The sequence below is a fragment of the Panthera leo genome, chromosome B4 (genome assembly GCF_018350215.1).
Source record: "Panthera leo isolate Ple1 chromosome B4, P.leo_Ple1_pat1.1, whole genome shotgun sequence".
Lineage (NCBI taxonomy): Eukaryota > Metazoa > Chordata > Mammalia > Carnivora > Felidae > Panthera > Panthera leo.
In genome coordinates, this window is record NC_056685.1 from 15,774,963 (window position 1) to 15,787,865 (window position 12,903).

The window sequence follows — 12,903 nt, forward strand, 5'->3', positions numbered from 1 at the left end:
AAAAAATCCGAGACTTCAAGGACCATTATATTGTGTAATGCTTAACTCTATGCAGTCGTTCACGGAGTCCTTTCAAGGGACCATACAGCACTATGGACTATATGTTTAACTATATAATCTGCCTTACCCTCAGATTTAGATGAAAATTATTTTAGAATCTTGCTATTTGGTTACATTGTCCAGTGGCGCTGAACAAGTAAAAAACAGAATCAAGCAAGCTAGTATTTCCCCTAGAAACTAGTGACATGTGGTATTACGAACAGGAGTCCTGACTAAAGTTTGGTACTTTCTAGTACCAGTAATCAGACTTTCTATTTTCAATGCTCACGGATGCACTTCAAGTTTAAGAGCGGAAGATCAAATCCAATCCATCAATATTTAACCAATGCTCATTATGCCCGTAGATTCCTGAGAGTGTCACAGTCAGACTTGGTGGTTAATCTAGAAGATGGAGTTCACAGTTTTCTTTGTTTTGATCTTGGTATAAAAACTTGTAATAATTTGCCATTATAGAACAAAAAGAACTGTGACTTATGATTTACAGTTCACATAGCTGATATATTGTATCATCAAAATTTATGGGTTTTTTTCCTTTTTTTAAAACTTTTTTTAATGTTTATTTATTCTTGAGAGAGACAGAGACAGAATGCGAGTAGGTTAGGGGCAGAGAGAGAGGGAGACACAGAATCCGAAGCCAGCTCCAGGCTCTGAGCTGTCAGCACAGAGCCCGACGTGGGGCTCGAACTCACGAACTGTGAGATCATGACCCGAGCCAAAGCCGGTCACTCAACTGACTGAGCCACCCAGGGTGCCCCAAAACTTATGTTTTATTGTATTTTAGAAAGTTAAAAAAATTCTATTTTGGCACAAAAGGGCATTATTGGCACATCATAATGGGACATGTGGTAGGTTGTCCTCCACCAAAGAGGAAATGTTGTGATGTGAGTGAGGCCTCCCATTGATTTCACAAGTTACAGACCAACTTGGGAAAGAGAAACAAAGAAAACGCATGTTCTTTTTGATCAAAGACTTTTGGTTAATGCGACCCTAACCTAGCCAGGATTGTTGCAAAATTTCAACATGCTTTTAGGATGCCAATACAAATATTAATATAAATGTTAAAAAGAAAACCAACTTCAGTTATGTTCATGTAGAAAGGTCTACAATTGTCTCCACAACTTGTTTTTTTTTTTTTCCTACTGAACTTTTACTAGAATGTTGGTATCCTTAGGATGTGGCTTCTTGATCTCACAGTGTTGGGGGAGGTCATCAAGAGGACACGATTGCCAGTTGACCCATGAGCTGGACCCCAGCAACTGGAGGCTCCTTATTCCCTCCCCTGTCCCTGGCATGTGCATTCTATTTGCCTTCCCTGCTCCCAGAAGCTTCCCCAAGGACACAGCCCTGAGACAGTGATGTGGTGTTGAGACCAAGTGGACAATTTACATGTCTGACCCCAGTTAAGGCCTCTACCTAAACTTTTAAGTTTAGCAGACAGATGTGGAGGCCTACTAGCCTTGTGGACACCCAAGACAATCCCATATGCAAGGTCCCTTGCTTATTTAAAGGGCCACCTACCAATCTGAAGTGGCCTGCCTCTTTGTTTGGTCTCTCCCTGTGTTCTGTGGACAGGGGCCAGTTTTGGATTACACCTGGGAAGTTCCAGAGAAGTCTGCGATCCAACACGTACCATTTCAAATACTTCTGAAATTTGTTATCAGTGACACTGAAGATTCTACTTTGATATTCTAGAGAAGATTTCCTCAGGTGAAACAGTAAGTTATATGGGGGAAAACGTAAGTAACCTCTGCCCTTAATCATATATAATTTTTACTAAAATAACTTCTGAATATCTACTCCTTCATCACCGCAAAACGAAAAGATGAATAAATTAGACTTCATGTAACTAAAAGCATGCTCCTTTTAGACAATATTTATATATGAAGTTTTAAGCAATTTATGGAGCCAACAGGTTTCATCTGCTACAGAAGAACAAATAAAATGTGAACAAAGAATGGCATAAAACAATGTCAACCACAATGAAATGGAAGAGGTACTTTACCAAAATAAGCAGCTGACAGCAGAGTGTTCTTAAAAGGGAACCTTTAGTAAAACAGCAGTCTGGCTACGGTTAAGAATTCAGAATTGTATTTGTAATTAATTCAGCATGCTGCCAGTCTGCTCCACTCCTATTTCCGCCCTCCTTGCAACGGTACAAAGACAAGCAAGACAAGCGGGGGAAAGTATAAACACAGCTACTCAGTTCAGTCAAATAACTTATGTAGCCGATGCAGGGATGACCTATGTTAACAGGTATCGTCGTCATGTAAGGGACTGGTATAAAAATGGCAATATTTGATATCACTGAAGCTTTATTTGATGTTTGAATTATTAGTCTTACTTCTCATGTGAATATACACCTTTCCTTGTGAGAATTAAATTTTTGTGTATTTTAATCCTTACAGCTTGCCTATGAAATCAATCAGGTCACGATTACTGCCATTTCACAGAGGCGGGCCCAAGCCATCATTCCCATGCACTATAACCTCCCTTCAAGTGATAGTTTTTGGGGCAAAGACCATGATTTACCTTCAAATATCCTCATTTGCGTGAATCAGAATCAAGGGGACAGCTTTTTTCCCCATCACATTCCCTCTACTTGGAATCTTCTTCATTTGTAAACACCTTACTCATTTTCAGGGCTTCACTCAGAAATGACCTCTTCTCTGAAACAGATTCCACCGAAATAGATTTATTTATTCCTACCTCTGTTTCCTCACAGTACTTCATTCATAGCTGTAACTCCTCATGCTCTTGAAATAGGTTCTCAGTGGAAAAGGAAAATGCTTAAGAGTAAAGTCAGGAAGTTAATATAAATTATAAAGAGTGACTTCAAAATGTAGACAAAGGAGGAAAAACATTGGCCTAAGTCCAACCAACACACCGTTGCAGCTAACGACACAATTCGTGAAGGTAATCAGAAGCAGGCACATTATCACCCAAAGAGAAGGATTTGATTCCTGAAGAATCAAGGGTTTGCTGTAAGTCCTTATATGCACTCTTCGAAGACAGGAAGAAGGACGAGAAGGATATGACCCATAATAGAGAGGCGTGCTGAGGAAAGAGCCCCAGCGAACGCTGGCATTTCACAGCTGTTCTCTCCAGAAGGGTCCTCAAGACCACCCGCCTTTTATTATCGGTCTGGTGAGAGTGGAAACGGCTACGATAGATACCAACAAGGAAAAATTCGGGGAGTCCCTACCTCATCAGGCCAAATCCTTTGCCAAGAGTTTTCACAGATTACCACGTTTGCCTGAAGCGAGTTAGATTATCACGGTCCCCATTTCACAGGGAGGGAAACTGCAAATCCGAACAAGTTCATGAGCTGCTGAGGACACAAGCTTAGCGGGGAGCTCTGATCAAACCAGGTTTCAGGGCTCTTTCTCTTCTCCCTACAGCCACGGCTTTTCCTGTGGGGAAACACTGTCACTCACCCACCGCCTTGTATCAAAACCACCCCCACCTTAAGATACTATGCTTGGGCTATTTCACATTTGCTAAATTGCAATTTGAGGATTCCCTTCAGGTGAAGTTGGAGAATTTGTCTATATTCTTTGGGCATCTCATGGAAACCGCGTTTAGGGAGGTTGTTGTCGTAGTAGTGATGGCTGACGGGTGTGTCTTTTACCGTTCTAGAGAAGGGCCAAAAGCCATACAGCTTCACGTGCTCACACAGTTCCACGGCCACACTTGTGATCATCAGGCCAGAGGACAGGCGAAACTCTGTCACACCTTCAGTTCTCCAGAAGAGGGCGAGATTTCTCAGGTACTTGGGATGGAAAAAGAGAACCTTTTGTCTTGCGTGAGCCTCTTTGAGCGTGTTATACACCTTAAAAGAGGCAATGGTGTTGGCCCTGAAAGAAAACGCCGGCAGAAGAAGGAATGCGTCTCCGTAGGTTGCAATGTCCTCCAGAAACATTTCTTTCTTTTTCTTTAAGTTCCCATACCTGCCAGATTAAAACAAAAACAAAAACAAAAACAAAAAACCACCACCATCATCATTATGATCAAAGTAGCAGTTTGGGTTACATAAGGCTGAATTGACCACTGGCCAAGCAACTGAACCACTTTTAAGAGACAAACAACGGACTCAAGTACAAGGAAGCATCCTATAAATATCAAGGGGTAGGTCTTCAATGCTCTTTTGAGGTATCTGTAAGCCTTCATTTATATTTTCTTTCTTTTTTTTTTTTTAATGCTTATTTATTTTTGAGAGACCGAGAGAAACAGAGCGTGAGCGGGGAAGGGGCACAGAGAGAGGGAGACACAGAATCGGAAGCAGGTTCCAGGCTCTGAGCTGTCAGCATACAGCCTGAAGTGGGGCTTGAACCCACAGACCGTGAGATCATGACCTGAGCTGAAGTCAGATGCTTAACCAACTGAGCCACCTAAGTGCCCCCCATTTATATCTTCTTACCGGGCTATATCCCCACTGGACCACACATTTCTTACGTTATTTTAGTTTCCAACTCAGTAATTTCTTTCTCTAAGGTTGCTTTTTGATACACAAATACTTCTAAATTAATAATGATTGATGTTTTCTCAAACAGTACACTCTTAAAATGTCTACACATTAAAAAAAAGTCACTGAGCTGTACAGCTGTTATTTGTGTATCTTTCTGTGCGTGTGATCATAACAAGTTTCCTCTGAAGAACTTAAAATATCTATATCCATACACACACACCACACGTCAAATTTATCCCATGTATCGTGACAGCTCTGTATGTGTGATTTAAAGAATACCTTAGTAAATATACTAATCTGTGTGATTGTGTTTAGAAAATAAACTTTTGGGATACAGGTACAATATTTTATATTATTTTAAGGTATACTAGAACTCTCTGAATATATATTTCTATTGTGTATTTTATTAATAATGATTATTGGTCAATTTTGACGAAAGCAATGGAGCAAAACTATGTATGGGGTTTTTATCAACCAGCAACATTTTGTAGTAGTTATGCTGCAAAAAATGAAATAAAGGAATTATTTTTTGTTAATAAACTATTTGAAGTAAAAACTTTTTTTTTTTTTTTGGGGGGGGGGCAGGTTCTCCCAAGGCTCACTCTCTGAAGTTTCTAAACTCTTTATCAAGAAACTGCTCTCAAAAGTAATGCTAAAACTCTGAAAGAAAATTCTCAAAAGTAACTTTACTATTGTTACAAAAGACAAAGAGATAAATGAGTTTGCATTTGATTAGTAATGTTCAGCTTATGACATTAGAAGTACAATTGGTCAGGGCACCCGGCTGCCTCAGTCAGTCGAGCATGTGACTCTTGATCTCGGGGGTTGTAAGTTCAAGCACCACACTGAGTGTAGAAATTATTTAAAAAATAAAGTAACATCTTTAAAATAAAATAAAATGATTTCCTTAAAAAAAAAAAGTACAATTGGTCATACCTCTTATGAGGTATAACCTTGAGAAAAAGTAAAAAATTATGAAAATATTCTTCTATCTTTTCCCCAAAAGTCATTCCAGGTATATTGCAAGTCAGTTTCAGCAACAAGATTAGTGTTTTTCAGCAACTAAGAAATGTGTTCGACAATGAAACGAATGTTCTCAAACAGTTGTGTAACTTGGAGATACTTACTTTAGTTTTATGATACTGGGATTTACAGTCACAACATTGGTTTTACTGCCAACGTCTTTACTAACATTTCCTGTAATTGGGGGGAGGTTACACCTGAAATTTGAAAAAAAAAAAAAAAAAAGTGTTTTCAAAATACCATTATAAAAAAAGCACATGTACACATATGATCACTGTCACTTTACTGGAGAAAACTGTTGCTATCAAGGGGTTCTGAATTGGTCCGATTTCCATTTAAAACTGCTTAATAAGTACTGAACTCTTTCTTTTTAATTAAAAAAATATTTTTAATGCTTATTTATTTTTGAGAGAGAGACAGACTACGAGCAGGGGAGGGGCAGAGAGAGACAGAGACACAGAATCCAAAGCAGGCTCCAGGCTCTGAGTTGTCAGCACAGCTCAGCTCAGAGCCTGATGTAGGGCTTGAACTCATGAACCATGAGATTATGACCTGAGCAGAAGTACCCACCGAGCCGCCCAGGTACCCTCGTACTGAACTCTTAACTGGCATTTCAACAGTGTATGAAACATACAAACTTGATAAATGTTTTCAATATTAAGACCCTTATACCTATCAAATGAGAAATGACAATTACCTTGCCAAGCTTCTGAAGAGTTCATAATCCTGTATTAAAATTATTATTTCTATTGATTATATTCCCATTGTGGTATGATCGCCAATTTACAGATTTAAAAAAATTGAGGCATTGGGACTAAGGTTACAGTCTGCCAGAAGCAAACACTGTATTAAAAAAAAATCAAAATCTCCTGATTCCCATATGGATAGTTTTTCTTGTACCAAATTATGCTGTTAATAAATAAAACCCTAATGTTCCTATAATGATGTTTTCATCTAAATGTTCTCTTCCTCTTTTGAGTACTAATTTGTCTTTAGTACTCAAAACAAATTAAGAATTGTAATTTTGAGTAATTATATTCCTTTCACAAAAAAGAGACGGTTGGTTATGACTCCCCAAGTATTGCTTATAGAATTTCAAGTAGACCATTTCTTTAAAGCTATACATACATAGGAAGCATATTTGAGTGCTTCCTAAGGAAAGCTGTTTAAAGTTCATGTGTTCTGCAGTGACTGAGGTTGAAATAGTATTCCACACTCTATGAAACATAAAATCAAATGAACCATGTGCATCTCTCATTGATAAAAAAAATAAAAAAAGATATACCAGAAAATAATTAAATATGGCACCTTGGGAAAAATAAATATTAATCACAGATAATAGTCCACAGAAATGCCCTCATTAATGGGCATCCTGTAGTAACAAATCTACTTTCTTTAAAAAAAATATTTTTTTAATGTTTTATTTATTTTTGATAGAGAGAGAGAGACAGAGCATGAGCAGGGGACGGGCAGAGAGAGAGGGAGACACAGACTCCAAAGCAGGCTCCAGGCTCTGAGCTGTCAGCACAGAGCCCAATGCAGGGCTTGAACTCCCGAGCTGTGAGGTCATGACCTGAGCGGAAGTTGGACACTCAACCGACTGAGCCACCCAGGCGCCCCACAAATCTACTTTCTAAAACAGTCTCATACTCTTTTGAAAACCAAAAGTGATTTCCAATATAGTGTCATAGGAAACTCCAAGGCAAACTACATATACAGTAGTAGTTGGTAAAACCATTCATCACTCCTCTTTTTGTTCCTTACATACTTAACTGGGAGCTCCCAGTCTCTTGAAAGGAAGAAATGAATAATAAGCAGTTTCCAGGTTGTTTTTATAAAACTCTGGACACTTATTGCCAAAATCTGGTCAGGCTTCAAATTTAAATAAATTTTAATGACTCTGACGACATTGAAACCCTCATTTGGCCTTTCAGTCTGGGAGGCTAACTTCACAGGGAACTCAGCATCAGCAACATATCTGAGCCTCGGCAAATGCAGACTCTAGAAATGTACACACCTACTGTAGAGTTATAATTTTTTTGATGTTTATTTATTTTTGAGAGCGAGAGAGAGACAGAGAGCAAACAGGGGAGGGGCAGAGAGAAAGAGGGAGACACAGGATCCGAAGCAGCTATAGAGTTATAAATTAAGAAGTTGTTGAGTTCTTTGTTTGTATTTGTTTTTAATGTTTTTATTTATTTTTGAGACAGAGAGAGACAGAGCATGAGCGGGGGAGGAGCAGAGAGAGAGGGAGACACAGAATCCGAGGCAGGCTCCAGGTTCTGAGCTGTCAGCACAGAGCCCGATGCGGGGCTCGAACTCACAGACTGTGAGATCATGACCTGAGCCGAAGTCAGATGCCCAAGCCACTGAGCCACCCAGGTGCCCCTGCTTGTATTTTTAAGTCTAAATCTGTATTTCCTGTATCTGCTATAAGGTAAAGTGAACATTAGGCATAAACGTCCCCACAGATGTTTTGGGAATTTTAAGTCTATACAAAGTCTAGCACAAGAAGAATTATGTATCTTTATTATGGCTTTTTCAAAATGGCTAAATCCTTCAGGTATTGGTCATTTGAACATTAATCGTGAGGAGCACACTCAGCGACCTGCTGGAGTGTCAAATCTATTGGTCTGTCATTACCTTCAGCATAAAAACTTTAAATGAGATTAAAGTGAGGCAGTGGGTTGGGGGTGGGGAGCTACGACTGAAAATCTTCCTTTTCAGTTGCTAAAAAGGGCAGCCTGACATCGATAAAGATGAAAGGATGTCCTCTGATGTATGAAATCAGTACCTCGGCAATAGGAAGAAACAGATTTCGACTTACTTTTTAAAAAGGTGCATTTCAATTGAAATCCATCGTCACAGGGATGAATCACCTTTCCATCGAATTCTGAAAGCGCAGAAACTCTGTAGCTTGGCTTGTTAGCACAGGCACACAGAGAAACCACTTTTGCGTCTGTTTTTGCAAGCTAGCAGGTATTGAGACACCAACACTTAAAAAGACCAGAATCTAGAAGCCCCACAATTTCTTGTTTTTTGTTTTTTTTTTTTTTAATTTCAAGCCAGAGAACTAAATAAACAATGATGTAGCATGGCAATAGGGTGCAGGTCAGCATTTTCTTAAATTTTATCTGAGAACAAAACTCTCGAAATGCTCTGTTAAAAAATATTTTTTTAAATATATATAAGCCATAATTATATCTGTGTATCTGTGTGTGTATATATATATGTATATATATATGTGTGTGTGTGTGTGTGTGTGTAATCTTTTTTTTTTCAGGTGAACCTGGGAAATATTGTTCTCCAGAGTCCTTCTCAGGGAGCCATGGCATCCTTACGACACTGAAGGCTCTGAGAAGTCCTGCAGTGAAGATCCTTTTTCACCAGGATCTCAAGCTGAGTTTCTGCAAAGGGGCCACAGCACCGTTTTATCCTTCTGGTATTAACATGCTGAGGAACCCGTGATCCATTTCACACTTCAGGAAAGGCCATCTACGTCATTTGTAGACTTAAGCAACACAGCTCAAAGGTCAAAATTTACACGGAGTACCTTTACACTATCCTTTTAAAATATCCAACTGATCTTTGGTTTCAAAGGAACCAATTTGACAGGTCTTACCTAAAAACGAAGTCGGATTTGTCTATTTCGGCTCCACAAAGAGACTTATTCAGAATCCCCCCGTTTCCAACCACGGCACACCGATTAAAAGGGTGCTCCATAAAAGGCTGAGACTATCAGGAGAAAGTGAAATATCTTTAGTTTCAGAACCATAACCATCACCGCTTAATTCCAGCAGCTTAATATTTAGACATGCTAACGAAAGAAAAAAAGCGAGGAAAAAAAGCAGAAGTAGCAATGCTGATCAACTATGACTTATAATAAAATATGCTGTAAACTTATACTATACCTCTCATTTCTCTTGAGAGGAATAGACAGTGTATCGAATACCATATAATGTAGTAATAGAAAATATAATACATTTGCTCATAAAATATAACTTAATGTATTTTACACCACGTAATTAAGTAAATAACATTAGAATGGCAAAATCCCACATTGGGCCTTTCCAACAAACAGGAACATTTTCAGCAAAATGGAGGAAATAAAGCAATTAGAAAGTATCATTAAATCCTCTATTCTCAGGCATAAAATTAATAGCTAATTTAGCGGAAGTTTCCCGTGCTTCTTAAATAGCTAGACCTTCAGGCTCAGTGCTGACATAAGATTGATGCCTGCCATCTCTCCGCAAATGACCAGCCGCGGTTCCTTAGGGAGGCCCTACTGACTCTGTGCTGACATCTTTCAAATTAATTTCCAAGGCCTGAATCTTTTACATTTCCTCCAAGGACCAGACTTGCCGACTCCAAAGGACATCCCCCTTTTACCATATCCTTCCCAGTCGGAAACCTGACTTCTCGAGTCAACAGCACGCTTTCCCCTTCCTGGTCGCTTTCCCTGAAAGAACGATGTGACCTTGGGCAGCACGAAGGACGGCAGCTCAGACACATGGTCCTCGTTTACCAGTTTTGTCTTCAGAATTCAGGTGGAGGTCTTCAAAGGCACAGAGGCTGTTTCTGACTTTTAGCTTTCCCTCTTCTGTCACCACAGACCTCGCACAGTGCAATGGACACGGTGATTTTACCCTAAGTGCGGGCTGGCTCAATGGCCTGCCCTCGTGCAGCCTCCAGCCTTGTGCTGGGGCGCACCTGTACCAGCGGGTGGGAGCCAACCGGTAAATATTCAGGAATTGTGTGCACTGTTGTTAAACCACGGGTAAATATGGGGGGCCTGGGTGGCTTAGTCGGTTGAGCGTCCAATTCTTGATTTCGACTCAGGTCATGATCCCAGGGTTGCGGGATTGAACCCCGTCCCGTGTCAGTCTTCAAGAATGTGGAGGAGCTTAAGATTCTCTCTCTCTCCCTCTGATCATCTCCCCTGCTCACACGCTCTTACTTTATAAAAGAAATAAAACAATAATAATAGTAATAGTAATAATAATAATAATAATAATAAACATTGGTTATAAAAGAAATAAAACAATAATAATAGTAATAGTAATAATAATAATAATAATAAACATTGGTAAATTTAAATCGGCCACAGTGGGGGTACTTACACCACCAAAATCGGCCAACGCTACAAATCAGGGCACCGTACTTCCCAAAAACAGTTTACCAGTACCAGTGGCAACACCTCAGGGCCAACGGGGTTCTCAGAAGCCCAAAGTAACCCACGAAGCCTTATGACTGTGATGTGCTCCTGACGCTCTACCTGGGGGATGCCAAACAAGCAAAGAAAACCCTAGGTCGGTACTAGGTTTGTCTCTAGCAACTAAAAATCCTGTGGTGCATATGGTGCACAAGAGACACTCATCCAAGTGCAAGACTTATTAACGCATGTAATCCAAACAACAACCTTATGAGCGTTTTACAGACGGGAAATAAAGACATGGGTTTAAGTAACGGCTAGCAGGTGCCAGAGGTGGGACTCAAACCCTTGAAAGAGTCCATGCTCTCATTCACAACACATTACACAGCTTCTCATATTCGATGAATAAAATGTTAATTTAATTATGTATCCGATTCCTCTTTGTATCTGCAACGCCCAGCGGTACCTGGCTCTTAAATTAATGGTTCCCAAATACCTCAGGGTATTTGAAGTTCACTGCACTGCTAGCTCAAGGTGTCTTCCAACCGTGTTTACTAAACACGACCACAATAAATTCTGAATTCCATACACTGGGTAGAATGCAAATATTCTCTAAATGGTACAACAGAAAAGATTACTGAAGGAAACATCATCTCCAATTAAGCACGCGAAACAATGTTTTTCTCTGGCTTCTCGGTCAACTGGGTGAAAAAGCCCATATGCTTTGGGATTTCACATTCGGCACGCGTTCACATGAATTACAAACTCCAATGGTTCTTAAAAGAAAGCTCCCAAGAAAATGGAAAATTTGTGCCACGCCGAGCAATGCCTGCTCATTGCTCACCCTGGTTGAAAACCAACTTTGTTTTCTTTTTAAATAACTTAGCAAAAGTGTTTGGAGGAAATGACTTCACGACATTCATCAAAAGTATCTATTGTCACCTTCTTGCTGCATGTTCCACAGTGTTCCAGAGTGCAGTGTGGCAGAGGAGAGCACCGGGGGGGGGGGGGGGGGGGGGGGGGGGGGATGGGGGATTGGTGTGCGGGGAGCAGGGTGAAGAGGAGGTCAGCTCCCTCACATGCCTCATCCATGGAAAGGGAGTGGCCTAGCTCTGCAAGCCTTACTGTACTGACTTCAGAATTCCCTCCCCCTAATTCTGAAAACTCAGTGTAAATTTGGAAAATGGATGCTGCTGTTATTAATTGCACACAGAATCATCAAGTTTCGGTTAAGTTATTCTTTTCAAGGCGACAATTAGAAGCAAAAAAAAAAAAAAAATACCTGCTGCTTCTCTGTTCTAGTCAGTCTAAAGCAAGGAAAACACTAGAAAGAGTTGCTCATTATGAAACTCTCCCAGGCCGTCCTTGATAAGGAATAGAAATATTCTTTACTTATTATCTTTTTAATTATTGGTAATTTCAATGGATCATGAGGGCATTTTTAGAACGCTTTGAGTTATTTTTGGTCCCCCTTTCCTCCCAGAAAATTTGCAATATTTATTCTCTATCATTTGCTATTCAGTTCTCAATCATTCCCAGCAAATTCGTCTTCCTTTGAATTATAATATCAAAAGAAAATCCGGAACAACTTGCATGACCAAAAAATTAGTTGTGAGAGGTCAAAGTTCTAACAAAAGGGAATTAATGGCAAGAACTGAATATTCTACAGTTGGTAAAGTCATCCCATGTTTGACCACATTGCCTTAGCTTAACTGCTTTTAATCAAATCATGAAAAGATGCCCGAGAGTATGTGTTTATGAGCAACAGGATGTTCTTCAGGACAAAAATTTTCCCCAAGTTCGGGTTTATATTCAAGGAGAAGTTTCCTCTTACGATGACACTGTGCCATTACTCACTAGTTTATTTAATGAATACATAATGAACGCATATATATGCACTGGGAAATGTTCCGGAGCTTGGGATACATCAATGAACACACTACCCAGAAATCTCTGCCTTGTGAGGTTATGATCGTTGACTGCAAATCCTTAACATATTTACTTCCCAAAGACTAGCCACTAAACCCACAGTTCTTTGTGGACGAATTGATTCAGTCACCAAAACTGACAACTGGATGAATCTCATTCCAGGTGAAAAACGGTCCTCTTCCCAAGCCCCAGTAATTACTGTGCACAAAGCCCAAATACCTCATCTCATTCAAGGATGAGTCATGAAGGACTCAAGGACTCGGAGAGCTTATCA

General features: G+C 39.8%; 1 protein-coding gene across 1 annotated transcript in view; it reads right to left on the reverse strand.

Moving 5' to 3' along the window:
• Positions 1–2,233: 2,233 nt before the first annotated feature.
• Positions 2,234–12,903, reverse strand: part of ST8SIA6 (ST8 alpha-N-acetyl-neuraminide alpha-2,8-sialyltransferase 6) — a 150,439-nt gene continuing 139,769 nt past the window's right edge. Inside the window, exons 6-8 of the mRNA XM_042945023.1 lie at positions 9,171–9,283; positions 5,653–5,745; positions 2,234–4,007 (exon numbers count right to left, since the gene is read on the reverse strand). Of these exons, the coding sequence (XP_042800957.1) occupies positions 3,533–4,007; positions 5,653–5,745; positions 9,171–9,283 (681 nt within the window). The 3' untranslated portion in view covers positions 2,234–3,532. The remainder of the gene's footprint in view (positions 4,008–5,652; positions 5,746–9,170; positions 9,284–12,903) is intronic.